We start from the raw sequence: 27,524 nt of genomic DNA, 5'->3' as shown, positions 1-27,524 counted from the left end.
CCAGGGGTGCTGTATAAATGACTGACCCTGCACTCTGACCCCCAGCTTCTCTTCCTGTCTGTGTGTCTCATGGACAGCAAGTTGGGGTCTGTGAAAAAAGACAAATTCCTAATACAAGAAATTGTATAAAGTAAGTAAGGTGATCTTATCTTATATAACATTTTCAGTCAATCAAACTGCAGCTGATGTTGATACAAAAACTGAAAGACGTTGAGTGGCATTACGTTTGGAAAAAGGGTGCCTAATTCTGAAAAATATTAATTACACTCAACTACTTTTCAGTCTGCGTGAATTTGAAACACTAGGCGAGCAATTATGAACATGTGGTTACCAGAAACTAAATACTAGAAAATCCTCAATCTAGAAAAAGGAGAGCTGCCTGAAAAGACACCAGTATCACACTACTGACGTTTTGCATTTTGGTTTTAAAGTAAGGTTCCTCCAGTTTGTTTTTCATTGAAACCTTTGTCTTTATCCAAACCCTTTCATTAAGACTCTTTTTGTGCCATCTGTCCTGTTCACATCCCGACTTTGCTCCTGCTGATGTTTAAAAGTGATGGCACCATGCGTAAAGGCTGTGATGTGGATTTCCACTGTGTGTACAGACAGTACAGACCCAGTCAGTAGTGGAAGGAGTCTTGAAAATGTCTGGCTTCCCCTCCTGTTAAGGAAGTAAGCCAACTCGTATTTTTACCACACCACAAAAATCGTTTTAGTTCACCTTCTGTTTGTGAGCAGACCTGCTCCTTAAATATTTGGGGAGCTGTGCCAGTGTACATTGTCTGCAAAGGAATGAGCTAAGATTAATTCCATACTGAAGAGTAGGATGATGAAATGACATCTGAAGAAGGCAAAATGTTGTTTCTTTTTTCTACTTTTTAATGGGAAATTAACCTTTGTCCTGTGTCCCTTTACTAAAAACAGTTTAGTTTCTTTGCAAACTGCTTAGCAGTTTCTCTCATAGTTTTAGGATCAGCAGAGACATGGTCTGTACCTGGAAAAGCTAAGGAGAATTCTTCCCCCGGCTAAGGTCTGTGCGTAGGGTTTTAATTCCTTGCGATTTCGCTTCTCAGTGTTTATGTGTCTGAGCTGAGGTGTGTTCTGGGATTGGCCAGCCTCACCAGTTCCTGAATTCTCAGACTGTGTGTTGATGTCTCACAGAGCGGTCAGGAAATAGCAGAGCATCCAGTACCCAGACTGGAAGAAAGCTGAAGGGTTGACCCAGAGCTATGAAGAGCTGTTTGTTCAAAAGGGAATTCAAACTTTTTGTTTCTGTTGTTATTCAGACATTTTTGGAAACCTAAGCCACTGTAGGAGGCCAGGAGAAAGTATGGTTCTCCGAGTGCCTTGTTTCTTGATCACTTCTGTCTGATCTGTAAAGTTATACTGAACACCAACTTGTTTACTGTTTCTATCTGCAAGAGCACTGCTTCCGCTATGATGCTTGAAGAAATTCCCGACAAACACAATAAAAATACAAAAAGGAGGCAAGGCACCATACAATGATTCCTCAAACGTCATTTCACCCTGGACAGAGAAACAGAGTGTAATATCTGGACTGGTCTGGCTTTGCTCCCAATTGTTTTGATTCGTTTCATCTCATCTGGCTTACAAGAAGCTTCACCTTTGTAAAATTCAAAAGGCACAAGATCATGATCAACACACAATATTCTCCTATTGCTCTTAATATATCCAACAGACATTAGGAACAACCTATAAGTTTCAGCAGCCTGTCAGGTAGCTGTGTCTCTTGCTGTGTGTATTGCAGCCAATGCCCCTCTATCCCTACACCTGTCAGGCAGAGTGAGTCTTAGCAGGTAATGAAGGACCTAGGAGGCTGAAGCCCTATACAGGACCTGGAGTCCCTTCACTCCCCTGCTGCTGTGTGAACTGTTAGGAAGGAGAGCCATGTGTTGACACCAGATCTCAGGCTCCTGACAGGTTCCAAGCATTGATACATCTCTTTGCACCACATTCTTTTTGCAGAGCGAGACAGATGAAAGTTGCATAACCCTTAATCCGGCGAGATCTCGCAAAACTGCATACCGAAACCTAAAGTTACTTTTAGTTATCACAAGCTGAACTTTTTCCCTTTCTCTCCCACAGAAGGCATGCCCGACACACCTTGTATTTTTCCTATCCTGCTTGCATGGCCATGTTGAGCTTGTTACAGTGAGAAGTGAGATCGTTCCTCTGGGCTTTTTAAGCACCTTTGTGTAGCTCATGTAAGGGGACCAGTCTTTCAGTCTAGGGGCTTTTATCCTTGTGGCTCAGGCTTGATGCAGAGATGTGATTGAAAATGTGTTGCAAATCCAGAGTCTGACAATATCATGCACAGTGCCTGTGCCTCCGAATATCAAGTGCAATATCGTTTACCCTCACAAGGGCCTCGCTGACCTGTGTCAGTACAGATAGACTACACCTAGTTTGCTAAGCTTCCCCTGCAATGGAGAGGTTGTCTGTATACTGCAGGCTGCAGTGCCTGCGACCGTGTTTTTCATTCTTTTAAAGGTTTCTGCTGTCTTTTCGAGAGACATTCACTTATTGGATTTGCAAAAAAGGCAAAAGATCAAAGCATGCTTACTGATTCAGGTGATTTTATTTGGGTTTTCAGTACTCAAATACAATATGCATTAGAATTATAAACATGAGACTCCAATGGAAAAGAAATGGACATCTACACCCAGAATGGCATTGTACACTAGCTCACAAACTGATTCAGCTTTCAACATACTGTACAAACAATGAATTTCACTATTCACCACAAACAGCAGTAACAGTTTGCATTTTAAAAACTAAGAGACATAATATTTCGCACCACACCACCAGTGCAGAGATACTGTACAAGCAAACATGCTAATCGGCAGAACCAATGTGTTCGAGGAAGCAAGTGTAGTTCAGTATATTTGAGCAACACTGGGCTGGAATAGTGCCTTCAGAGCTACTGTAACAGCACTCCGAACACCTGGAGATACCATTGGAGTCTCTTTATCTGAGATCTCTTGGCAACAGGGAGGGCTGAAAAGATCTACTTATCTTATAATACAAATGCTATTGTTTGCCAAAAATCAAAAGATAAAGGTGTTGTCTGATAAATCACTTTATTGCAGTCAACAGAACTATACTGTAGTTCACCAACAGATACAGTAAAAGAGGCCTTCATTATGTACATTGCAGAATCTTTAAATCCTTTTAAAAAATGGTGAAAATAAACCCAAAAGTCATTCCCACCTATGGCTATTTTTTTACATTTCAAAAATATGTTCTTAATTTAAAAAATAAATTATTGTTTTGACACGGAATAACCCAAGTAATTGTAGGTCACTACTCACACAATCATACATTTCACCCTTTATTACACATTTTCCACAAAGTAATTACACTAAGTTCATTATTGTAGTGATTCACTTCACTCTATAGCTGCCAGTTAAAGTGTGCAAAGCTGATGGGTCAGCTGGGAATGAGCTTAATAGTTTTCCTCTTGTAATATTAGTGTAATTGGTGACGTCCATACTAGAGCTACAGTGACTCATCAGGCCATAACTCCTCCTGATTTTGGTGGGATTCATTGGGCAAGAGAGATTGTGATGCCCTCTTCTGGATGGGACGCTGGTCCATCATAGTGATGATACCCCAGTAGGGCTGGTCCCCACTTTCACAGCTGGGTGGACTGGAGTAAAGTCCCTCATTCGAGGCTACAACACCAGTGTCTGCAGTGGGGACTCGAACCCACAACCAAGAAGTCATGAGTCAAAAAGCTAACCCAGTATGCTTCACCACCCCTTATTAGTATAGTGCATAAGAAATAATAATATACAAATAAATATCTGCATTGTTTAAAGCTCCTCCACGTGGTTTCACAGCACGCTGTTCCTGAGAGAGTATTTCAGGTTCGAAGGGATGAGGCCTGGTGTTTATGCCACACTGGTCTTCACTTTCTCAAATATCTGCCTGACTTTGACAGCCGGAACACAGCCTTCTCTGATGATGGTGATGATGCCTGAAACACAAAAGGACAGTTAGGTTTTTCTCTATGACAGGACACGTTCGCTGCCTACAAACAAGGGCCCTCTGTATAGCTGGGGCTGGCTCACAAACTCTGACTGACCACACAGAGCTCAAAGAGGCCTTTTCTGTGATGTCCGATCAGAGGTGGCAGCCCTGGAAAGTAAGAGCCGTTTGTCAAAGAACAGAACGTACTGTACCTTCATCGATTTTCAAGCAGTTGACCACAGTGGATGCCACGACTTCATTCGATTCTCCATCACACAGAACTCCGTTCAGCTTGTGTCCAAGACGCCTAGAGGAGAAGAATCAAAAGTGGATTTAGACTCAAGGCAAAGCAACACACCTCAGTATGGCATAAAATGGTAATATGGTATCAATTTCAAAGGATATATTATATGCAGGATTTAGGCAGATCTTTCTATATGAGCTGCCGTCGGAAGTAAGCAGTTCCTTCCCAAAGATCAGGGAGGTTTCAAATCTGGCCCATTCCCATAAAGAAGAGCTCTACGGACAAACGGAGACTCACGTGATGACCATGTCGTGGTGCGTGCTGTCCGGCTCTCCACTGGGGTTGGCAGAAGTGATGGCGAGGGGGCCAGTCATGTTACACAGGTGTGCGGTCACCGTGTGGTCAGGCACCCGGATCATGATGCTGTCCTTGGTGCCCACGCGGTCATAGGCAGGACCAACGCCTGGAAGCGAGCCAACAGAGGACTGTCAGTAACAGGGAAGGACTGGGATAGCCAGCCAAGCCAGACTTTTTCCTGGGGCAGGCTAGGAGGATCCCTAAATGCTATGCTTGTCCAGTGTCAAGTGATTCATTTTTGAATCTGCAGTGCTTTACATTGAGAATAAGACACAGAACTGGAGTGAAGGACCTCAGAGCTAAGAGTAGACCATGAGTGGAAAATGCTAACCAGAATTCCCACAACATCCCTCCGCATCACAGTAGCCCCCACTCACCCAGCCTGGACAGCCACTCGCCCTTCTTGACGATGCAGCTGATGCCCCCTGGGTAAACATTCCTCATGAACTCCCACAGCAGGGTGCTGAAGGGAGGCTTGACGGCGGCCAGCTGCTCCAGGTTCGAGATGCAGATGCAGATGGGCTTCTCTGCGGGGCGGTCCTGTTGGGAGGCAGTGCCAGACGCTCAGGGATCACCAGTTGTGAAAATGAAAGCTCATTTGAGCTGTTCAAGATTCTGTAGGTCACCGTGTTAGAAAATGCACTGCAGTACAGTCACATAGTGTAAGGCTTCGCTTGCAGGAACGTTTGCTACTGAGCTTGTCGAGAGGTTTCTCTTGACAAAGGGAAAGCAAAGGGAATGAAGGCTGCTTCTACAATCAGAAAGGGGCCTGTGCTTACCTTGATGTTGTAGATCTTCTCTATGGCTTTGGGGTGTCTGCAGGAGGCGGCCAGGGCATACACTGTGTCAGTAGGGATGCCACATACGCCACTGCTGTCCAACAGCTTGGAGATGGTTATCAACCCGCTGGTCAGTCGAGAGTTGGCAATGGGGCAGGGAGGAGGAGGCCTCTCGGTCAATTCCTTCTTCTGAGCCTGGGTGTAACGAGCTGAATTAGTCAGTGGGCAGTTCTCGGCTTGGGCCACGTGGCATGACTGTCTGGAAAGGCTTCCTAATTTCACATTGCCCCGAATCCAGGTTTTCATTTTAAGGGACATACGCATAGAGTAAAGTCAATATCAAGATTAAAATATGAATCCAACATAATTCTGATTTATCCCATGAGGTTAGAAGACCGCGTTCTAGACTGAAAAGAAGAACCTGTGGGTAGCTAGTGTGTGTATGCAGTGTATAAGCAATGGCGGATGGGGGCCTCACCTTCAGCACCGGGGGCCCGAGGGGGAGCAGATCCTTGAGGAAGATGGCGTTGGCCAGGGAGGCCAGCATGCCATAGAGGCAGATGATGGAGAATATCGCCAGCATGGCAACTGCAAGAGACACCCAGGGAGGTTAGGAGAGTGGCACATCACTCTCAGCTTTCCGAGGCACGTCTAGAATGAAGGAACTGCTCGGGTGATGCCCATCAGTTGGGTCTCACAAGAGCATCTCCTCTTCCTCAAAGCGTCACGTACAGTATGGTGGACCTGCAGCACATTGCATTTAACTGCTGACAGCAACGAACTATGGCAAATGAGAAAAGGAAAGAGGACTGTTGATGCGCTTATTTCACAAAGCTGGGGAATGTCTTACTTTCCAGTTTGTAGGGCAGCCTGTCCAAGGTGGAGAGGAGGAAACAGACCAAGATGACTTCCATCACAGTAGTCAGTGCCAGGAGCACCAGGTTCCTGTAGCCGGCTGTGGAAGGAGAATGAAGAGAGCACTTGAACCTGTATACCCTACTACATCACTGGCAATCAATCTCCTAAGTCGCCATTTTAGAGACATGGCTCTGATCATCCCTAGTCTTTCAGGACCATCTGAGCTCTTCACTACCCCAATAGTTCATTATTGGCATGATTAGGTTCACTTGATCTGCTACTTTAAAGTGATCTAGCAATCCTGTAGACACACCAGCCCTTCAGGACCAAGACTGTATAGATTGTCAGAGACATCTGCCTTTCTAAAAAATAAACTTGGGAACAATACCAATACTGCAGCCAAAAATATTGCATGAAAAATTCAACACTGGGTGAAATCTAGTCCCAAGCAGTAAAGGAAAGTGAAACCAATTCCAAAAGAAAGTATTGTTAAGATTTGGCCCAAAATCCAAATCCCTAAGAACTTGACTTGACTTACCAGTAAGCATGAGGAAACCATTCAACACAAGGAACGCAATGGCTCCTGCTGTAAATCCCCCAGCTGAACCTGGAGTGATGTCAAGCAGAAAACCTAACAAAAACACACAAGAGAGCAAGGAGTGAGATCCTGGGAACTGGCGTATCAGATTGTGTGAAAATGGCAATTGTCTAGAACTGGGACTAGTCAGTATGTTCTATTCTGTTGGTGTATTAAACACCTGAGCTTAGCTGGCCAAATTACCTGCAAACCGGTACCAGGTCCAGGTTGCCCAGATGGCGGCATAGGAGATGGGGATGATGGGTCCGAACCGGTGGCCTCCCTGGACCGCCAGCCTGCTCACATAAAGCTGCATGATGGCTCCTGTGATCAGTACCCAGGGGAGGGCGAGGTGCAGGAAAGAGTCGCCCGGGCCGCTGTTGTGGATGGCGGACATGGCCGCCACCCCGTTGCAGAGGAAGAAGAGGGCATCGGGCAGCTGGGAGGCGGAGCTGGGTGGAAGATCCTGAGGTTTCACCCAGAACCTCTTGAGGACGCTCAGCACGCTCTGGAGATTGTCAGTGGAGAGAGGCTGTGGCCCCACCGGGATCAGGGCTTTCTCCGCTATGCTGTTGACTTGCCTGGCGAAGGTGGCATAGAGGGAGAGGGCCAGGAACAGGCAGCAGGCCACCCCAAAAAAGATGTAATACCTCTGCAGTGGGATCTGGGAGATGGTGGAGACAGTGAGGAGGAGAAAGAGGGCGTTGTGAAGCAGCTCCAAGGTGTCCGTGTTCAGAGACAGCAGGCAGAGGACGATGGCCGCGGCCAGGAAGAACCAGTCCCCGACCATGCCGTCTCTGGCTCCTCCAACCTCCTCCTTGCCCACCATCACGGACAGCACAAACTCCTCCCACGCCTTCATCAGCCAGTAAGAGCAGTGCAGCCCAAACTTGGTGGTGTGGTAGCAGTCCTGACGCAGATAGGCGTAGTAGCTGGAAAAGAGCTGGGCGAAGGAGGTGATGGAGACCCAGATGGCTCCCACAAAGAAGTTGGGCATGTAGCCAAAGCAGTAGAAGGCGAATATGAAGGGGGAGACAGTATCGGAGATGTAGCCCAGGGCCATGGGCTCGGCGTACTTGGTGTTCTTCTTCTTCTCCTGGCCCAGGCTCTGGGAGCTGCTCTTGTTGGCCGTGCCGAGCAGGAGGACATTGAAGAGTGGGTTGCCGAAGCCCTTGAGGACATTGCGCTGCAATATGCCCTTCAGCAGCAGGGCGGTGGCCCCATAGAGCCCACACACCAGGATGACCAGCTCCAGGACGCCCGACACCACCAGCGCCCAGCGCCCCACCAGCCCCACGGCCTCGAACACCAGCGTGAAGGTGATGGCGCCAAACACGAAGGGCATGATGTAGTTGACCGTGGCGGAGCAGAAGGCCAGGATGAAGGAGATGAAGATGTAGGGGACCAGCCCGGAGACGGCGGATTCCTGGATGGCAGGAGCAGCCAAGCTGGAATTACTCAGCAAGGCGACTGAAGTGTTGGGATTCAGGCCAAGGCTGCCATTTGAGCTGTTAGCTTTCAGGTCGCTCAGCGGGGGGTTGGCACCCAGAACGATCCTGGTAGCGCCATAGCTGGTCCAGAGAGCAGCGTAGGCAATGAAGGATGTTCCACTCAAGTGGTCATACTTGCGAAAGGACAGCAGGCCAGCCAGCAGCTGAGTTACGCCTCCTATCACGATCAGGTGAACACCTGCGGAAATGACATGGGTCAGAGGTCAGGGGTCACAGGGGTCAGAGATTACTCCATTGCAATAATTCCTCCGGTTTTAAAGTAACAACATCAAGGGAGCATGCAGCTCAGCTGTGTAGCACAGAAATGTTGAACGTTTTAAATGTTTTGTTGAGATGACCCATAAATTACAGGAGTAAACTAAAGGTGCATAAAAAAACAACACGAGACACTAAAAATACAATTCTGAAGGCCAGGCATAATTTTGAAATCTTTTTTGAGATACAGCAATGAAAAAGCCAACACAGACACAGAACCAGCAGTATTCACGCAAGCGGCGGCTCGGGACGCGGTGTTTACCAGCTAGGATGTTCTCCACGCCCACAGCCGGGACGCCAGTGTGCGCTCCGTGGAAGTTCTGCAGAAGGACGAGGAAAGCGCTGATTCCATTCGCCAGGAGTCCCAAGACACCGGGCTCCCCGTAGAACACAGCAGCGAAGCCGTCTGTAGTCGCCATGTGGCCTGTTGTGTGTGCAGTATCTGTCCCTGGGAGAAACCAGAGAGCAGGATTCACGGTCAAGTCGCAAGTTTTCCTGGCTTTATATGCACTAGTTTCGTGATACCGAGCTCCACTTTGTGGATTAATTGCACTGTCTCAACAGAATAGATCTGTATTTTTCTCATTCACCTGTCTGCGGGCAAAGCCAAAACCTACGGCACCGACTCTAAACAACAAAACAAAATCGCCTTTTGATTTTTATTTAATCACGTTGCCATCTAAAGTTGTGAATTGGCCATAGTTTAAGGGACACATTTTAATTAGGACGGGGAAAATGTTTAGCTCAAAGGTTTTTGTTGTTGTTGTTGTTGTTGTTGTTAATTTACCGATACATTTATTGACCTAGAGAAAAGCGGTAAATTGCGATTACGCGCGCTCCACTAAAATAGCGACTTCTGGAATACAGGGCTCACAGCGCCCTCTGCGGGGCCCCTGGAGAACTGTCTCTCTTCCTACCGCCGTTTAGATCGCACCTGTCCCGTCAGCGGTTACACCTCCTTCTGAATAATTCTGTGCAGCTTTAATTCGAAGCATCATTTATTTATTATTTAATAATGCACATTGCATATTCAAGACTTTATTTCGACTGGTAAAACTTTGTCGGTGTTACAGTTCACTATATCGTTGCGTTAGTATTCATTACTCTGATCACACTGAAGAGGTTTTTTTTTTGGTATGTGATGATACGGAGCGGCTTGTGTGACGATGTCCGCCAGACTTCACGAGTGAACGTGACGCACGGCCTGGATTGTGATCAGATGTGTAAAATACAACGCGTCTAAGATTACCACCGGTCTCCAAAACTGCAAAGGACCGGGCTCTACGGATTGCCCTCGGACTGTGTCAACAGCTGAAGATGCCCGGACACAGACCCACGCTGTTACTATTTAAACTTGAGCTCAGAAACAGCTGGATACTGGAATAAGACACCGTAGCTGGTAACTCATGTCGATTAAGAGTGTAGAGTGTAGTATTGATATTACAAAGCTCAAAATATATCCAGCGGTCACTCGGTTCCTAATGACCACTAATTATTTACCATTAAACTTAAGACGTACTGCTTGGTGGACTATACAGAAGTTAGCTATAACAATTGCACGGCTTCCGAAACGATCGAAAACTCGGCGATCTTGGGAAGAAAGTTAATTAAGACGGGGGACGTCTGTAAATACGCATCCATTAACCTCAGCGGATACAGTAGTATACAGTAGCACAACACATCGCATTTAGTTATTGCAGATGACGGGCTGGGGGAAATTGGTGACAATGAGCGTCAGTACTCCTGTCTGAAACTACATACTGCTGTATCTGTAATGTTCCCGCGGTTCAGAGCGCAGAGTGGTTTTATCAGTCAGGTCTGCGCGCTCCCTGTTTCTCGCACCTTCGAGGCGAAAGCCTGACTTTTCTCCGAAAGCCGAGACTGGGCCCGGACTATCTTTAAGGAACAAATCTGCCTCCAATACCGGCTGCAATGTTCCTTTTCCAGCAGGCAGCAGGTCCGAGCCTTTATTTGCTCCCGGGGATGCGGCGCACGCTGGCAACTACGGAGTTAAGCGGCTGGTGGCATCCATACAGAGCACCTGCCGTGACCTGCGGACACCCGGGTCCCTGGCACTCGCGTGGGAATGCTGTGCTCGACCTGTTTTGTAGGTTAGAAATCGAGCTTTCAAATCTCTCCATACCTCCTAACACAAAGAGATGGGAAGTTCTGATCATAAAAAGTATGTAGTACTTTACCAAGCATGACCTGTTACTCAGAATAATGTAACGTGCTGTGTTCTTCTAGACTGAGACCTCTGATAAAATAGCACACGCTGGAAGTTAAAACACTACAGAGGCTATGGAGATATAGGAGAAGAATGGTATTTACCTGTCCAGAAGGCTCCGTTCCCAAAATTGTGAGCAGGCTGAGGGTGGTGTAAGTATATTCTTTATAAATGGAGGAGGGGGAGCAGGAGGAGTCTGTACATTCCCTGCTTTTCTTGTTTCCTCCACCCTGCATTGATAACAGAAATGATATCACAGGCCCCCCACCTTCTTATATAATACTTCCTTTTCAGATTCGGAGAAATCCCCTCCTGAATACTGGCACAAAATACCTGTTTGGGTGGGGGGGGGCAAGGGGTGTATTTTGGAAGCCCCAGCCCAACCCACCCCCTTAGAATGGGGTGTATTGTTGTCTGCCGAGGGTCAGTGTGTATATAAGCAGTCAGCAGAGCCTCACCTGATTAACAGCTGCTCCTCACAGCAACACCAAGGCTCAGAGAGACTCCTGAAGATCCTGCCAGCACAGCCGACACCATGCTCTCCACACTGCAGGTAAGCACAGCACCCAGGAGGGACTGCCGCTCCTTGAGACTTTAACCACCGCTGGTGAAATGGAGGCATACTGTGACGTTCTGCTTTGGTGAAAGTGTCTGTTTAAGTGTTTTGTGACTTTTTTTTAAAAAAAATCCTTTTCTTCAGTGTTTTGTGAAAATGTACAGAGTATGTCTTGCCAGAATGTCTCCCGAAACTGCAGTTAAATTATTTTGGTCAGGTTTTGCTTTTAGCATGTCTCTTTAAGGCTGTGCTATTTTTTTTTTTACTTTACCAAGGTTTTACTAGAAAGTATAACATGGCTTAAAGACTTGTCACTGCAGCATTAACGGTTGTGTTCATCATGCTGGCTCTCCTGTCTGAGTTTCTTCTGTGCCTGAATTTCTTGTCGGCAAACTGAACAAGTTGCTTTCTTTCAGCACCAGAGCAGGTCAAACAACTTTTAAAACTGAATTAGAAAAAAAGTGGTATGAACTGTAATTTTTTTTTTCAGTGTGTATCTTCTGAAAGTTCTTGCCTTTATTTAACCACTGAAGGGTCTTGTAAAAATATTTTGTCCTACTTTACAGTATGCACGGGTAGTCTTCGCTTTACCAGACACCTGCAGGACCCCTAGTGGTTGGTTTGATCAAACCGTCACTTTCCTCTGGCATATCAAAAGTTAAATCTTATTGGGTTTTTTTTTTGCAGAGAACGTCAAGACGTGTTTGTGCCATCCGACAGCTTCACAAACCTGCCCTGGAAGGTAAAGAGACTGTACATTTCTCCAAAATCTGTCTCTTCATTTACTAGACCAGCAGTGAAAACCGATCAAGTCAATTCTATATTCCCAGGCTTTGCCCTTTTCCTGTTTTTACCCTTTTACCAGTTTTAAGGGATTAATTAGGTAGGAGCTGTATGTTCTGTCGCTGCACAGGCTTCACTGCCCCAGCGGGTTTCTGCATGTTGCAAGTTCCGTGCGGATGCGCTCTCGCCATCTAATACTTAGTGATGGGTCCTGCGGGTTCAAGACCAGTTTCAGCTGAGGCAGTGTGGAGCAGCGGTCAGAGTTCTGGACTTGTAACTGGAAGGTTGCAGGTTCAAATCTCACATAAGAGAGTGCTGGTGCACCCTTGAGCACGGTCAGGGTTCTGCATAAATGAAGGCAATGAAAGCCTCTTTAGGGGGGGGAAAAAAAATCAAATATATAGTATTGCCTGGAATATAGGTCCTTAACTGCATCTGGCCGGTAAAGAGTATGTCACCTCAGGACTGGTCAGCTGCTCATAAAAGCCTTAATGCAGGGCTGTAGGTCTTCTTTAGATACCTTGTCTGGAAAAGCCAGTCTCTTCTCTCTTCAGGTTTTCAGCCTCCACTCTCTCCGAGCGGCCGCAGTAGGCGGGCGAGCCGGGTGTCAGCCCCGTGTGTTTTGTTTGTCCTGCAGTGGCGGAGAGGCCTGCCCCAGAGGAGACGGTGACGGCCAGCTTCGGCGGCTTCATCCAGGCCGTGCAGCCGGAGCAGCTGACGCAGACGGTGCTGAGGCGCAGCAAGAGGATGGTGCTGGATAGCCTGGGCGTGGGGCTGCTGGGCAGCACCACCCAGGTGTTTGAGCTGGCGCTGCAGCACTGCCAGGTGAGCGGGCCGCACGAGGGGCACAGAACGGCCGCTGATCAGGGCACGCTCCTTCACTTCAGCTCTCCTGATCGCCTTGGCGCCGATCTCATAATAAAGCATGGTCATGCCTTTCGGTAAACGTGATTGACGCTTTGATTACCTTTCATACAGTACAGGCCATTGCTTCAGTCCTTATTTAAAATCCCACTAGCAAAATGGGGCTCTGGTCAGTGTCCAGTGGGGATGTGGCCCTAAGGCGTGAAAGTTTGCTGGTGGAGTTAGTGCTGGACATGTGACCGACTGCTTCCTGTCTTTCCAGCACATGTACGCCCCCGATGACATCAGCTCCGTCTACGGCCGCAGCCAGACCAGGCTCTCCCCAACGCTGGCGGCCTTCGTCAATGGCGTGGCGGTAAGGGGGCTCTCTGGCGTGCCTGCTTTCTGTGATGAGCTCGGAGACAGATGGACAGAGGAATGCTCCTCTTCTCGTTACTCAGCCTTTCTCTCGCCTGCTACTCCAGGTCCACTCCATGGACTTCGATGACACCTGGCACCCTGCCACTCATCCCTCGGGGGCGGTCCTTCCTGCCCTCCTGGCTATCAGTGACATGTTGCCTAGCAACAGCAAGCCCAGAGGGCTGGATTTCCTGTTGGCGTTCAACGTGGGCATCGAGGTCCAGGGCAGGCTGATGAGGTTCTCCAATGAGGCGCACAACATCCCCAAGAGGTGAGACTCCAGCCCACCTTCTCTCGAGCCCGATCCGTCTCGGCTCAAAGTCTTCCCTCTGGCCTAACCCCAGCAGCTGCTGGGTTAATGGGTGTCTAGTGCCAACATGGGAATGGAAACAGCATTTAATCCGTGTAGAGAAGGAAACAGGGATAGTTATCTCATCTTGTTGTAGAGCAGAAAGTGATGGCTCTATCAGCAGAAACACTCTCTATTAGTTTTAGCCAGCGCAGGTAAAAATAACGCACAATTATTTCTTGGATAATGAAGGATGGTTTATTGGGTGAACTGGCCCATTAAAGAACATTCTGTGTTTTGGTTTGGTACTGTCAAAAAATAAATAAATAAAGGGCTATTTTCACATCTTCCTTTATAAATGCATGAAAAAGACATCTACTCACTCACCAGCCAGTGAGTGGTTTCTTTTCTCTCATGGCGATTTGATGCAGACTGTGGTGTTAACCTGGCCCACATAACAAGGTTCAAACGTGTCTTTTCATGAGGAAAGAACCAGAGCTTGAAGTCCTATTATTCCTTCAAGAAACTTGCTAAAATGAAAAATGCAATGAGCCATATTTGCATGCAATGAGGATGTTATTCATCGGATGCTTCACGTCATGCAAGTGATTTCTCATTAAGGAGAAATCAAGACGCATTATAATGTGTCCCAGAATTCCTTCCCAATGCCAGCGTACAGAGCCAGTATGGACTAATATTAAGATTTGTTTTTAACACTACAGCTGTGATTTTCCTCCTGCAGAACAACTGGCAGCCTTCTCATGGTGAATACTGGCCGCTCTGACGCCCCTCTCCCCTCTCCTTCTGCAGGTTCCACCCCCCCAGCGTGGTGGGCACCATGGGCAGCGCTGCCGCCTGCGCCCGGCTCCTGGCCCTGGAGCGCACCCAGTGCGCCCACGCCCTCGCCATCGCCGCCTCGCTGGCGGGCGCCCCCATGGCCAACGCTGCCACGGAGACCAAGCCCCTGCACATCGGCAACGCGGCGCGGCTGGGCCTGGAGGCGGCGCTGCTGGCCTCTCGCGGGCTGGAGGCCAGCCCGCTGGTGCTGGACGCCGTGCCGGGGGTGGCGGGCTTCAGCGCCTTCTACGAGGACTACGCGGCCCGGCCGCTGCCCTCGCCGGAGGAGGCCGAGCCGCGCTTCCTGCTGGAGGAGCAGGACGTGGCCTTCAAGCGGTTCCCGGCCCACCTGGGCATGCACTGGGTGGCGGACGCGGCGGCCGTGGTGCACGAGCAGCTGCCCGGCGCCCGCGGCGGCTCCTTCTCCCCGGGCCTGATCCGGGACATCCTGCTCCGCGTGCCCCGCTCCAAGTACATCAACCGGCCCTTCCCGGAGTCCGAGCACCAGGCCCGCCACTCTTTCCAGTTCAGCGCCTGCACGGCCCTGCTGGACGGGGAGGTGACGGTGCGCTCCTTCCTCCCCGCCGCCCGCCGCCGCCCCGAGCTGCAGGCCCTGCTGGCCCGGGTGCGAGTGGAGCACCCGGAGGACAACCCCGCCAACTTTGACCGCATGTACGGGGAGGTGCGGGTCACGCTGGCCGGCGGGGAGGAGCTGCGGGGCCGCTGCAACACCTTCTACGGGCACTGGCGCAACCCGCTGAGCGCCGAGGCCCTGCACGGGAAGTTCCGGCACAACGCCGGCGCCGTGCTGCCCGGGGAGAAGGTGGAGGCGCTGATCGAGACGGTGGAGGGGCTGGACAGGCTGGGGGACTGCCGCCCCCTGCTGGAGCAGCTGCACTGAGCCGCGGCCCGGGACCCCCGCCAGCATGTTGGTTTTAAGCTCTCTTCCCAGATTTACCGTCTATCCATCCTCTTCCGCGCTTTGCTTCGGGACGTGTGCACGGATCTGGGGCGCTCATGCATCGGACATTCTCGGAAGAGTGAGCTGCTCTTGCGTTCTTGTGTGGGAATCTCTTAATAGTTAAATAGTCATTTTTTAAAACCGATTACTGTACTTTCTGTCGAGGGCTTTTTTTGAATGCACGCGTGCCGGGAGATGTGTGTGAATGAATGCTGCATGCCGAAGGTGAGCGAGGGGCTCCTGTCCCAGGGCCCACCTGTCCTGCGGTGATGAGAAGGTCTCGGCATGCCCGGTGCCGTTCTGATCCAAACTAGCCCGCTGGACTTGTCAGCTGCTGGCTGCAGAAGACCAATTCTGTAAATGCTGGAGAAAAAAAAATCAGGGTTTGCTGTTAATTTATTGCTACTTTTCATGTACACGAATTAATAATAATTTATTTTTTGGCTTTTGATTATGACCTTTATGTGATGTAAAAATGGGCAATAAGAATTTTTGCTCTGACAAATAAATAAGATGAAATAAGCTCTGCTGCCTGTGTGTTTCAGTTCTGACAGACGTTGAGATTCCTGCATACTTGCATATAGTGCCTGTAGTTAGAGGACTGTAGCTGTTAAAAAAAAGTGCAGTTTATTTAGTTCAAGTGTTCACAATACTCAAAAATATTGTCAAAGTCCTCTGCTAAGTACACAGCCTGGAACTGAAAGAAAGTGCATTTTAAAACAGAAAGCCAGAGGAGGCTACTTTACACAAAGGTGTGTGGGTGTTTGAAGGAAGGTGCCCAGTCATGCTCAGGTGAACGAACTAGGATTTTGGATTAGTTACTAGCAGCAACTTGTACCCTACTGTGTACTCATTAAACTACACATAGTTTTGAGCCCTGCATTTAAATAGTTATGCAAACACCTCCTCTTGTGGTGTTCAGCACCAATGCAGTGGCTTACCATGTTGAGCAATAACTTTTTTTTAGATGTTTGCTGTTGATATGCTATTAGGCCTAAAGAGTGCATTAGATACCTTGGATTTAAACAAAATCTACTTCTCAAACCTTCTTACCTCTTTATATCACAACCTCAATGATCGAGTCCAGCTTTAATCAGACTAGTAACCCTTAAACATTAGCACATCAGATGCTATATAAACACAATCTGTAGTTTTAGTTCAGGTGGGTAGCTGCGTCACCTGAAGAAGGCTCCACAGCCAGAACGTGTTTGCTTTCTTCTCTTTTCAGCATGGAATAAACCTATTACTTGTTCAGCTGTAGTTTTAGTTGCATACACATCGAACACAAAAACAATGTTAAAATGGAAAAATTCATGTCACAGGTTAAAAAGGCATATGATTGGCTTTTCTTCCAGTTGGTTTATTGCTAAAATATTTGCGTTCAACACTTTCAGAAGGGTGCAGAGATGAATTTGAGCTAGGGTTAGATTGAGATTTTCCATTGACTCCAGACTTTAATGTTACAGCTATATTGTAAGCAGGATTAATGATTTTGGCGTATTGGAGTATTGCTTATAGCTTCAAATTTAGGAGGCATGATTCTAGTCTCACCTTACTTCACTCTGTTAAGAGAAGTGGGTAGTACACGTGCCTGGAAAGCCTTAAAGAGCTGCCTGTATTTTTCTACTTAAATACACATTGACTCGCTAGTAGTCAGGATTTCCTGTCCAGAAAACAACTCTGTGCTTTAATAAGGATCAACAAGAAAAACAGTGTAACAACTGATGAGCCTGACCCCTGATGGGCTCTTTCTGAATGCCTGGAAAAGATGGCAGAAAGTGCTGTGTTTAAAAGAGAGGGAGAACACAATCTGACTTTATGCTGTCTGGGTCAAAAAATATCCCCCTTGTTCAGAAGCAGGCTTGAACGGGTGTCTTCAGGAATGGTCAACAGCCGGGCTGTGGTCAGGCTGGCAGGGCAGTGAGGGCGGGCCTCTTCTCTCTCCTTGGTCAGCCGGGCCAGAGGGACACAAAAAGGAGCTCTGGTGACCAGCAGGAGGGGAAGAAAACATATTTACTGCCTGGAACAGATGTAAAAATAAAGGCTCCTTGGCATAAGGTTCCCACTTCGACAAGCACAAAAGAGAAACAGACAGGTTGTTCTGGATGCTGGTGGAAGAGGCGCTTGGCTTCGTGCCTGTCTCTTCGGCCCGCCTGGGCTCCGAGATCCTGCCGTCAAGCTCATGGTGTTTTTCCACACCAGGTTCTCCACACCGGAGTCAGGAAGAGTCCATGTTTCTCACTTCAGCCCTCCTACACAGGTGTCTCACCCCCTTTGAGCTTCTCTCTTGCTCTCCCTCGCCTCCCTCCCAGCCATCTTCACCCAAGCAGCTGCTCCCTGGCTCATTCCTCGTGAGGAGAGCAGGGTCCTCACCAAGCGAGTGGAGCCAAATAAACTCGTCATAGTTTCAAACCTTCAATACTTTAGTTAGAACACAGCCGAACTATTGACCAGGTCATGCCCTGTTTGTGGTGTGTTAGATAAGGAGAAAACACACATGGACACTCACACTCACCCACGTGGACACACAAACACACACATGGACACAAACACCCCCACTCACATACACACACTTGCACACCTACATACATTCTCACACACACATGGACACTCACACACAAGAATACACATACACTCACATACATGGACACACAAATACTCACTCACCACAATGATGCCACCTTTGAAAACATATTTTGTACAAATAAGAAACACAAAAGACAATCTGTGTCACTTCTCTCCTCTTAATGATTTGCTTCAGTGAATGAAACAATTGCAGACCAGTACTTGATCATGTAACAAAGAGCAAAAATTATTATTAATAACTATAATGTCAGTAAATGTCTTTCAGTTATTGCTTTGGCAATACTCCCATTCTTCGGCCCTGTGAATTTTAATCTGACTCTTCTGATGCAAGAGTCTGAAATGCACGAGGCCAAAAAAAAATGAAACTTGAATAAAGAAAGTTCTTTTTTGTCCCTTCCAAACACCAGGACCACTGAAAGCTAAAAATATGTCCTGGAAATGTGGAAATTGGAACCTCCTACGTCTGTGGTTTTGTGAAGGAAAAAGTTCTGTGCAGAATGTCGCACGCGTGTTTTTGTATTTTACAATACCCTGGGTAAGTGCAGGCCCCAGCTGCTCTGATGGGGGTGTGGAGGACAGGTCCTACGCCTAGTGCCCCCCCCAAAAGTACTGACAGGAAGGCTGCTGTTCTAGCGGGTCGCTACAAAAACAGGTGGGGCTCCCCTGAAACACTGAGCCACTGTCCTGCAAATTTAGGCTGGCCCACCAGCAGGCAGAAAAAACGTAAAGACGGGATTCAAAATAAAAAGACAATGACGTTGTGAGACATCCTCTTCGCACGCCAGGAGAACCTCCAGACTCGCCAGGCCCCCTCCTTTCTGCTTCAGTGCTGACCACACTGCTCTGCGTGAGGAAGGACCTGTTCTGTGTTCCCCTTGCGGAACTGTCCTCATGTCCCCCTGGCCCAACTTCTTTCGCTCTGTCAACAGGGCAGGGGTCAGCGCGGGGTCACGGACCAATTTACTTTCCCCTAGAAGTCTTTCCAGTAGAATCTTGGACATTTCTATTGCTGTTACTGTAAAATTCAGTTCCCATAAATCTCAGGTGTCACGGACCTACATCCTAATACCAGGAATGCCTCTTGAATGATGTATTAAGAAAAACAAGCCTTCCAAGCACTTCCCGTGTAAGGAGTTATATAACAACACTTGAACAGTGTAGCGGCGAGGCTTAATAATAAGGCAGAATTAAGTGTTTCTGAGCTTCCCAAATGAGGCCCCATTTCTCTGTTCATCTCTGTGGTGCAGCCACAGAGAGACCATTAGTGCAGGGTGATTTAAGGTTTCCTAGGACAGCTCCCAAAGGGGGATGCATTTAGCTAAGTCTGGCTATCATGATCAATGGTCATCCACTGGCGCCTATCAGTCTAGGGAGTGCCGGATGGACATCTGGACTGCATTACTAAGTGTCAGGACTAAGTGACTCATATCTCACCTTGATCAACCAATCAGGGACTGGTAGGGCTGAGTAACCCACGTGGGACTCTGATGCCCATGGTACTTTCAGCCAATCAATGAGCTGAAGTTCCTCCAGGTAAAAACAGGCAACACAGAGAGCCTGAGAGATTCAACAAGATTCAGATTCGGGAGATTCAGTAAGATTCTGGAGAGGATTCTGTGGACTGTTCTAAAGGGAATTCAAAGGAGAATTCCAGGGCAGGACGGCCCAGGAGCAGAAGGCTCCCAAGGGCAGGACATTCTCGCAGCGCGCCTCCTGACCATCCTGAGACTCAGCCCGGACAACCACGGAACGGCCAGTGTGTCCGAGTGCCAGAACTTTCCTTTGTTCTAAGAGTCTAGAGTGGAGGTTGCCAGAGAGTAACCAGCAGCAGGCCTCGTGAACAGGTCGGAACTGTGGACAGCTGAATCACTATTCAGAACTAGCTCTTCACCAGGAACGAACCGGTCCTCTTCCTGACTTGCTGGGATCCACAGTCATCTTTTCTCCTGTGCACAAACTTTGCTAGTTAAAGCCAACACTAACTAGCCGGTCAGTGAGCATCAGCAGCGCACCGTCGCAAGCCGCACAGCACAGCCTGGCACGGAGCCAGAGAGCGCGGATTGGACAGCAACAGCCTGCAACTGTTTCTTTGTGCCCGCAGGAGATCTGAATCCCCAGAGATTGGATGAGTATTCAACTTCAATGCATTACAGCTCGAGAATTCAATTGTTATCCCAACCAGTTGATACCAATTTAATTCCTAAGAGTTATGTACTTGTTTCAAGTATCTAATGTAGAAGTTATAACCAAGTTCATTTATGAAACGGTCTAAATGAATGATATACTGAACGTATGTCCTCTTGATATGTGTAACACTTCGTAACTGATTGAATATATACCTTTTGTATTCTGATAACCCTCTCGATAAGATCTGTTAGGTTTACATGCATATTCTATGTATTAATAAATGTATCCTCGTGTATTAGTACCTGTGTGTGTGTGCGTTGTTTGAGTTATGTCGCATGGTTGGATTCTAAAGCCATCAAAAGAATCAACTTTGTGGTTTACTGCTACAATTAATAATTGTCTCAGTAAATGCCCAAACCCTACAGAACTGGTGCCTTCAGAGAGCCACTACATTACATATTTGGCGTCCCTGAACGGCTATGAAACACTACAACAGTAGTGAATCAGAGGAATTTTCTACCTTCCTTTTAGCCTGTCAGTCAAACAATTGTTGTTGCATAAGCGATTGAGGCAACTCAAGTTTCAGCTGCTGGAAACTGCAAAAGAACACAGTGGTTGGAATCTTAAACCCACTAGAGGGAAGCTACCAAGTAAAGTGCAATGCTATATTTATCTTCCTTGAATTAAAAAAACAATGCTTTACTTAATTCTGTTACAATGCAGGAGGAAGGAGGAAATTAAGGTATTCAGTGCTCCCTGAAAGAAACAAACAGTTGTGTTTAAATAATTTTTTTTATCCCCGTGCCAGTAACAAAGTTGACGTGGTTTTCCATCAGTGCTGACTTACAGGACAAAGGATGTAATATTAAACTTTGCTAACTAAATAATCCTGATTAGGCATCAGCATTGTAACAAAAACAATCTCAGATTTCTCCAGCAGATATAGTTAATGATTGCTGCCCACTTCCAGCACAGGTCAATGTGTTAGTCAGAGCACACTGCTTGAAATTAATAGGCACTCAAATCATCTGGAATCACAAGAGAGGTGACCGATGAGAGGAGCCATTCAGCCCATCTTGAAGGAGGCCAGCTGGCTATTAGCTCTTCTACCTGGGACCCCCAGAGGAAAACCTAACTTTCATCTGGATGAAAGAAGAGAATTTCATCCAGTCTTGCTTGTCTAACAAACATGACTGAGCTACACTAGCTGTCTCGGTTCTGCTTTTTCCAAATTTTGACGGATTTATCTGCTTCTGAGGAGAGCTATTTTGACTTTTTACTTGAAGTTTTGAAGGATGAAATCCAAAGAATTCCTCTTTAGATCTACATGGATAGGTGTAACGGAACTGCAGGATCTTGAGTGTTAATACTGGACTGGGCTGCTAGAGAGGGTGGGATAGGTACGCTCCAGAGACCAAGAGAAAGAGCTCAATAAGGTTTTGCATTGAGGTTTTTAGTGCAATCGTCTTCAGATATCTGCAAGCCAATTTCTTTCTATAAAAAGAGTTTAACACAGCAGATGTTGTATATCTGGGATAGGATAGATCAGGTAAAGGCTCTTCCTGGGGTGGCAAACTGCAGGTTTAATCTGGCGGTTAGATGAAGTGCTCCTGGCCAAACAGGATCGGCCGGCAGAATAGGAAAAGGTGCAGATTCAACGGATATGGAAAGGCAGGTAGGATAAGGACCATACTAGGGCTGGGCAGCCCTCAGCCTACTTCCACACTTTCCCACACTAAGTAGAGGTTTTGTATGTGTGCAGGTCCTCAAAGGATCTGCTGCAGATGGGTTTCTGGTAACTGATAGCAGTGCCTTCTCCCTACATTGGAAGGACAATGAAGGCCCCGCATTACAGATAGGTAATGGCAACACGTTGCACTGCCAAGTCAAATCTTTACTTTTCAAATGGAGCATCTAGGCATATTGGTCGACCAGTAGCAAGCATTTCTTCTTTTATTGCAAGGATGTGGCATTTAAGGTGGCTAAAAAGACAGAAGTGTAGTCGTGTTTGATATAATTTGCTTTAAAAAGAAGAGGAGGAATGTGCGGTCATCTGTGCCTATTTGTGTCATGATGTGCCTGGCATTCAAGGAGCACAGCACTGAATTAATTTAAACTGAAATAAAATTAAAAAGTGAGACTGCAATGAAGTATTTTGCTGTGACTGATTCTTTGTACAATCTCAACACAAGATGCTTCTGAGATGGATCTACAGTGAGTTGAGATTTGGTTACTGAGTCTAAGTTAAATAGCAATTGTTAAGCATTGTTTAATTATGAGAAATAAAGTCCAGGGTTTATTCATTTTAAGAACATGAATCTGTAAAGAAAAGATGAAAAGGCTGACAAAGCATTACACACCATTAAGCTTCATTTACTGATGTAATTATGCAGAAACAAAGCATTTATTAAAGATTCAAAAAATCAATTAGAAACATATATGTGTGCCAGTTTGTGCATAAGGAATCAATGATAAAACAAATAAAAGAATGTACAATAAAATGGCTTGAAAGGCTTTAATTTCTTTCTTCCTGTTAAAGACTGTGTGGTAAGTCAACAGTGGGTGTCATTAACAACACGCAGTTAGTACGGTAAGTCACACTATTCCTGATAAGTTCCTGAACACTGCTGGTCACAATACTGTGGGTAAGTAATGTGGAGAAACAATTTTTTAACATCTGAAAAAAAATAAAATGTAATTCACCTAAAGACACCTGTGAAGTAAAAGACAGAAAATATCGTTGCAGAAAATTTTCCATATTTTCCTGATTTCCACTAGCCTTGCACTTTTCTGAAGACACTACTGTAACATCTAGCCAACAGCACTTAAATATGAACCTATGAAACTCTGGGGCTCGTTGAGTACTGCTCACGGAATACAGAAAGGCTGTAGACCGGAAGCAATTTACAGTTCAGAAAGCTGCAGAAAGGCCTATTTGTTGCCACACACGCAAGCACCCAAAACAGGGGCTACTCTGAGGACAACAAGCGGAGCTAATCTAAAACTGGCACAGTCTCCAGATCCTATCGTACTGGGTTTCAAATCCGTGTTCGTACATTCCTCCCGTTACGTGAGCACTGAGCGCCTGCTACAGGTCAGGGAGAGAACTACAACAGCTGGCAAATTCCCAAACAGGGCAGGGGAGAAGGACGGAGGCGTTCCGGTCCCTTCCACCCTTCTGCTGGTCTCAATCGTCATCCCACAATGGTGGTGGTGAGCGCCTCGCTGCAGTGGAGTGGAATGTGTGCAAGCTTCTTTCTCACGGCTCACACTGCACAGCTCTTCCTGTGAGGAGGGAGTAGAGATTCCCCCCTTGTAAGGAAGGGAAGCAAGCATGAGTTATGGAGCCCCCCCCCACCCACCCACCAGCCCCAGGACCCTTCTCCTCGTTAGGGCTTCACAACTGCAGCAGTGGGTGACCCTTCAAAGGACACAGCTAGATCCCATGGCTGCACTGCTTGGCCGTACGAGGAGGCTGTGTGGACCCTGTGTAGCATATTTCAGCGTGCAAAATCGAAAAATCAACACACAAAATCAAGGGGTCATGAGATATCAAGGTATTTAATGAGATATGAAACAGCCAGGGGGATCACTGTTTCCCTGTTGCGTCTCCAGCACGCCTGTCATAGTTGCTGACCTCTATCAGGTTGCCGTCGGGATCCCGGAAGTAGACAGAGGTGATGGGGCCCACGGCGCCTGTCCTCATCACAGGACCCTGCTCCACTGTCACCCCGCAGCCCTGGAGACACAGACCCAGGGTGAGCACAGCAGCTTCACAACCGTAACACTGTCCGTTACTGATCTAGTATTCCCCTACGCCCCAGGAGATGAAGAACTGGGGAAGTATCCTGGAAGTAAAATCCCTCCTCACCAGCTTTAAAAGACCAGAAGGAATTAAAAACAGCACACAGGATAAGAGCACCAGGGAATTTCACCGCAGCTCACACAGCTGGACATATGTGTGTTGAAAAATCATGGGCCCGTGCTTTAGGTTTCACCCTAAAAAGGTCTAAAAGGAAGAGACAATGAAGGAAACGGCACAGTGCTGCCCTCACCTGGAGGTGCCGCGTGACTGCGGACAGCGGGGTGTGAGTGACCAGGCACAGGTCGGCGGAGCCCGGCGTGGGGCGCAGGGCTTTGGGCTCAACCTCCTGCCCTGCCTGGTGGAGGTTCAGCTTGTGGCTCCCGAAGCGCAGGGCCTTCCGATTGCCCTGGGGCAGGTCCGGAGAGAGGGAAAGGGCGATCAGCTCAGAAGTACACAGGGGGCAGCGCTACGGTCTGCATTTGTGTCTTTTTCTCTTCCGGATTGCAGGACTGTGCATCTGCAGTTAACAACAAGAACCTGACACTTATAGAGCACTTTTCAGGGCACCCCACTCAAAGCGCTTTACAGGTATTGGGGACACCCCTCCACCACCACCAGTGTGCAGCCCCACCCTTGGATGATGCGCCAGCAGCCAGAGTGCACCAGTACTCTCCCCACACACTAGCTCTCAGTGGGGAGGAGAACCAGTGGTGATGAAGCCAGTTCAGAGATGGGGATTATTAGGAGGCCATGATCGGTAAAGGCCAGGGGGGAAATTTGGCCAGGACACCCAGGTTACACCCCTACTCTTTTTGAGAAACGCCTTGGGATTTTCAACAACCACAGAGAGTCAGGACCTCGGTTTTACATCTCATCCGAAGGATGGCGCTTTTTTCCAGTATAGTGTCCCCGTCACTACACTGGGGCATTAGGACCCACACAGACTGCAGGGTGAGCGCCCCCTGCAGGTCCCACTAACACCTCTTCCAGCAGTGACCTTAGCTTTCACAGGAGTCTCCCATCAAAGTACTGACCAGGCTCACACCTGCTGAGCTTCAGTGGGCTGCCAGTTGTGCCAGTTGTGATATGACTGCTGGCAAGGAGTTAAAGCTTAATAATGCGCCCACATTCGCAGAAAACATTCACATCAGCCTGAAAGGTCTTTTAAACTGCTTTTATCATTTGAGCGGACGCTGACTGCAACTGATGTGCTCAGACTGAAGACTGAGTGTTTAGTGTTCACTGGAGTGTTAAATTTGATTTTACAGTAAAGCTCTCTAAAATTACAGCTTGTTAGCAGGATCAAACTCCTAACTTATTATGCCTGGAGTTACAGAATTCTTCAAGCCTGGCATCAACAGGCACCGAATCTGTAAACGGCTGCGAGGCAATGGCAGGGGATCCAAGTTCCAAGCAGGAAAAGCCGGAATTTGTTTTAGGTGGATTGGATAAAAAAAGGAAAAAAGCTCTGCGGCACACTCTGTATGTGCTGCTGCCCCCACCTAGTGGACAGTAGGAGGTACTACACCAATCCAATCTACGAGTTGTGCTCAAAGTCACCATCAGCTTATTCCAGCGGCAGCTCCCTATCCCGGTACCTGGAAGGTGACGATCTCCATGCCCAGCACCCTGGAGTAGAAGGCCAGGGAGTCCGGCACGCTCCTCACCGTCAGCACCAGATGGTCCAGACTGTGGATCTGGATCGGCGATGTGATGGAGCTGCAGAGCCTGGCTGGAGTTGTGACCCGGCTGGCCAGGAACTGGGACAGAGACGTAGATCTTACATCAGGACAAAGCCGGGACAGTCCGATTTGCTGCTCTGCTGCTCTGCGGCTCTGAAGCCCAAGACTGTGGCTCCTAGGGCTCATACAAACGAGCCAACCATCTGCGTGTGGACAGTTACTAACAAATATTCACTCATTCAGTTAATAACTTGTAAACCCGTTAATGTAAACTTAATGTAGTTTCATTTTAAAAACTGAACGATTTTAGCTGAATCAATGCCAGATGCTAAAAAAAACTTATATTAAATCTAATTTGTCAGAAAATATGAAGCCAAAATCCAGAAATCAACTTCCTGGAAAAGGTCAAACTGATTCTATTCCAGCGGGCACGCCAGTAAAGGGCAGGTTGATCTTTTAGGGAATACGATTAGGTATTCCTACTTGAGTAGCCGCAACCAGTAGTTTTAGTAATAACAACAGCCTGGTATAACTCCGGCAATATATAAAGTCGAATCGAAACAGCGCTCTGAAATAACCTGCAAAAACATGTGTAAAACAGCCCTCCAATCTACACACATCAAGGTCTATGTGTTACGATCTGACAATCATTTCCCGTGTCGGTCACTGAGCTCGATGCTCGATTCGTCTCCCTGGGTCGAATGACTAAAGGAAACTAATCAGCTGTTTGCAGTGCCCCCGAACTGTAAAACGCACGGGAACAAACTCTAAAGCACAATAAATTCACCGATTTTTTTAACCTATCTGGTGTGTCTTAAGAAGGCGAGGGTAATCCAGAAACTTTGGCAAAAAAAAAACACAGACGCGGGGAGAACATGTAAACTCCACACAGAAAGCGCTCCGGTCATAAACCCGGACGCAGGAGCGTTTAGACAGCAGGATTCACCGCCACGCTACTGTGCCGGCCCACTCAAACTTCACTGGTATGAAAATGACATGTAGGGGAAAAAATGAATTATTTAAATATAAAAACGACCCGAATATTTTATTTCGGCTTAACTGCTCGTGGCTTACAAACATAATAAAGATGTCACTGCCAGCCTTTGACCACCTGACGTGAACTCGGGACAGAAATTCAGCGTCTTCAATATCTTCCCCATCCGGATACTGCTCTTAATGGGATTTAATTTCCTTCTTTACGTAACTCTCTGGCAAGGAAAACCGCGGCCATGACTGAAGTTACGGACTCCTTAAACGTACAAGAGCTCGGTGACGTTGTTTCTAGTGCTGAAAAGTGATCTCTTATTCCGTGCGAAGCCAAAATAAACAATTAACTGCTTTACCTTGTAACAGAAATGTCTCCATTGCACCGCGGAGTACCAGGGGGGTCTTAAAATCACCATTGCTTTAGCACCTGAGAACTTGAAACTTGACAAGGGGGCAAACTTACAAACCCGCTATTGTACTACCTATGGCGGAACCGTAAAACGTAGAATATAGGACCTTTTACCGTATTTCCCTTCAGGAATAGGTATCTTCTGTATGGCTTTCTGGCTTCTGGTGTTTTTTCTGTTTCTTTCGCTCACTATTGCTCATTTTATAAGTATTATCATAATTTGAATTAAAACTTGCAAAAATAAAAACTTGAGAAGAATATCAAACCAGTTACAAACTAGGGGAGGCCATGCTGCCTATTTAGTTTGCTTTTTTCAGTAGCTACTTGAACCAAAGATCTCATACATAATTGAAAGAAACCAGAGTAATATGGGTGGGCAGCATGTTCCAGACTCCCACAACCCTTGGTGTAAAGAGAGGCGTCCCATTCTCGGTTTTA

The 27,524-nt window shown here is 47.3% G+C and overlaps 3 protein-coding genes across 5 annotated transcripts; 1 reads left to right on the top strand and 2 right to left on the bottom strand.

Moving 5' to 3' along the window:
- Positions 1–3,428: 3,428 nt before the first annotated feature.
- On the bottom strand, positions 3,429–8,993 carry LOC148828694 (uncharacterized). 2 transcript variants are annotated; one of them, XM_088925641.1, is made up of 10 exons: positions 8,837–8,993; positions 7,013–8,497; positions 6,770–6,862; positions 6,224–6,328; positions 5,852–5,961; positions 5,374–5,568; positions 4,972–5,134; positions 4,535–4,700; positions 4,206–4,300; positions 3,429–4,000 (listed from the first exon to the last, which is right to left on the bottom strand). In XM_088925641.1, the coding sequence occupies exons 1-10, from the start codon at positions 8,991–8,993 to the stop codon at positions 3,915–3,917; spliced, it is 2,655 nt and encodes an 884-aa protein (XP_088781767.1). In that variant the 3' UTR covers positions 3,429–3,914. The 2 variants fall into 2 exon arrangements, with proteins under 2 accessions (XP_088781767.1, XP_088781768.1); XM_088925642.1 differs by having other exon boundaries at positions 5,374–5,562.
- Positions 8,994–11,094: 2,101 nt separating this feature from the next.
- irg1l (immunoresponsive gene 1, like) lies at positions 11,095–16,012 on the top strand. The gene is made up of 6 exons (XM_088925421.1): positions 11,095–11,354; positions 12,045–12,099; positions 12,778–12,965; positions 13,267–13,359; positions 13,469–13,674; positions 14,503–16,012. The coding sequence occupies exons 1-6, from the start codon at positions 11,337–11,339 to the stop codon at positions 15,428–15,430; spliced, it is 1,488 nt and encodes a 495-aa protein (XP_088781547.1). The 5' UTR covers positions 11,095–11,336; the 3' UTR covers positions 15,431–16,012.
- Positions 16,013–23,751: 7,739 nt separating this feature from the next.
- On the bottom strand, positions 23,752–27,175 carry glod5 (glyoxalase domain containing 5). 2 transcript variants are annotated; one of them, XM_088925146.1, is made up of 4 exons: positions 27,034–27,175; positions 25,607–25,768; positions 24,259–24,414; positions 23,752–23,942 (listed from the first exon to the last, which is right to left on the bottom strand). In XM_088925146.1, the coding sequence occupies exons 1-4, from the start codon at positions 27,091–27,093 to the stop codon at positions 23,793–23,795; spliced, it is 528 nt and encodes a 175-aa protein (XP_088781272.1). In that variant the 5' UTR covers positions 27,094–27,175; the 3' UTR covers positions 23,752–23,792. The 2 variants fall into 2 exon arrangements, with proteins under 2 accessions (XP_088781272.1, XP_088781271.1); XM_088925145.1 differs by lacking the exon at positions 27,034–27,175 and having other exon boundaries at positions 25,607–26,331.
- Positions 27,176–27,524: the final 349 nt, after the last annotated feature.

Source organism: Atractosteus spatula, chromosome 9, assembly GCF_055471065.1.
Source record: "Atractosteus spatula isolate fAtrSpa1 chromosome 9, fAtrSpa1.hap1, whole genome shotgun sequence".
In the NCBI taxonomy this organism is placed as follows: Eukaryota; Metazoa; Chordata; class Actinopteri; order Semionotiformes; family Lepisosteidae; genus Atractosteus; species Atractosteus spatula.
This window is presented reverse-complemented; position numbering and strand designations above follow the sequence as displayed.

What these genes read in the sequence shown, in the direction of transcription:
- LOC148828694 (XM_088925641.1), bottom strand. Translation starts at nt 8,993, where the DNA reads ATGGCGACTACAGACGGCTTCGCTGCTGTGTTCTACGGGGAGCCCGGT. An exon ending in CGAGTGGCTGTCCAGGCTGG is followed by an intron (nt 4,701 to 4,971) that starts GTGAGTGGGGGC and finishes GCTCGCTTCCAG; the next exon opens with GCGTTGGTCCTGCCTATGAC. An exon ending in CACCACGACATGGTCATCAC is followed by an intron (nt 4,301 to 4,534) that starts GTGAGTCTCCGT and finishes CTTCTCCTCTAG; the next exon opens with GCGTCTTGGACACAAGCTGA.
- irg1l (XM_088925421.1), top strand. An exon ending in TCACAAACCTGCCCTGGAAG is followed by an intron (nt 12,100 to 12,777) that starts GTAAAGAGACTG and finishes TTTGTCCTGCAG; the next exon opens with TGGCGGAGAGGCCTGCCCCA. An exon ending in TGGCGCTGCAGCACTGCCAG is followed by an intron (nt 12,966 to 13,266) that starts GTGAGCGGGCCG and finishes CTGTCTTTCCAG; the next exon opens with CACATGTACGCCCCCGATGA.
- glod5 (XM_088925145.1), bottom strand. Translation starts at nt 25,876, where the DNA reads ATGAGCCCTAGGAGCCACAGTCTTGGGCTTCAGAGCCGCAGAGCAGCA. An exon ending in TGGAGATCGTCACCTTCCAG is followed by an intron (nt 24,415 to 25,606) that starts GTACCGGGATAG and finishes GACCTGCCCCAG; the next exon opens with GGCAATCGGAAGGCCCTGCG. An exon ending in CAGTCACGCGGCACCTCCAG is followed by an intron (nt 23,943 to 24,258) that starts GTGAGGGCAGCA and finishes CTGTGTCTCCAG; the next exon opens with GGCTGCGGGGTGACAGTGGA.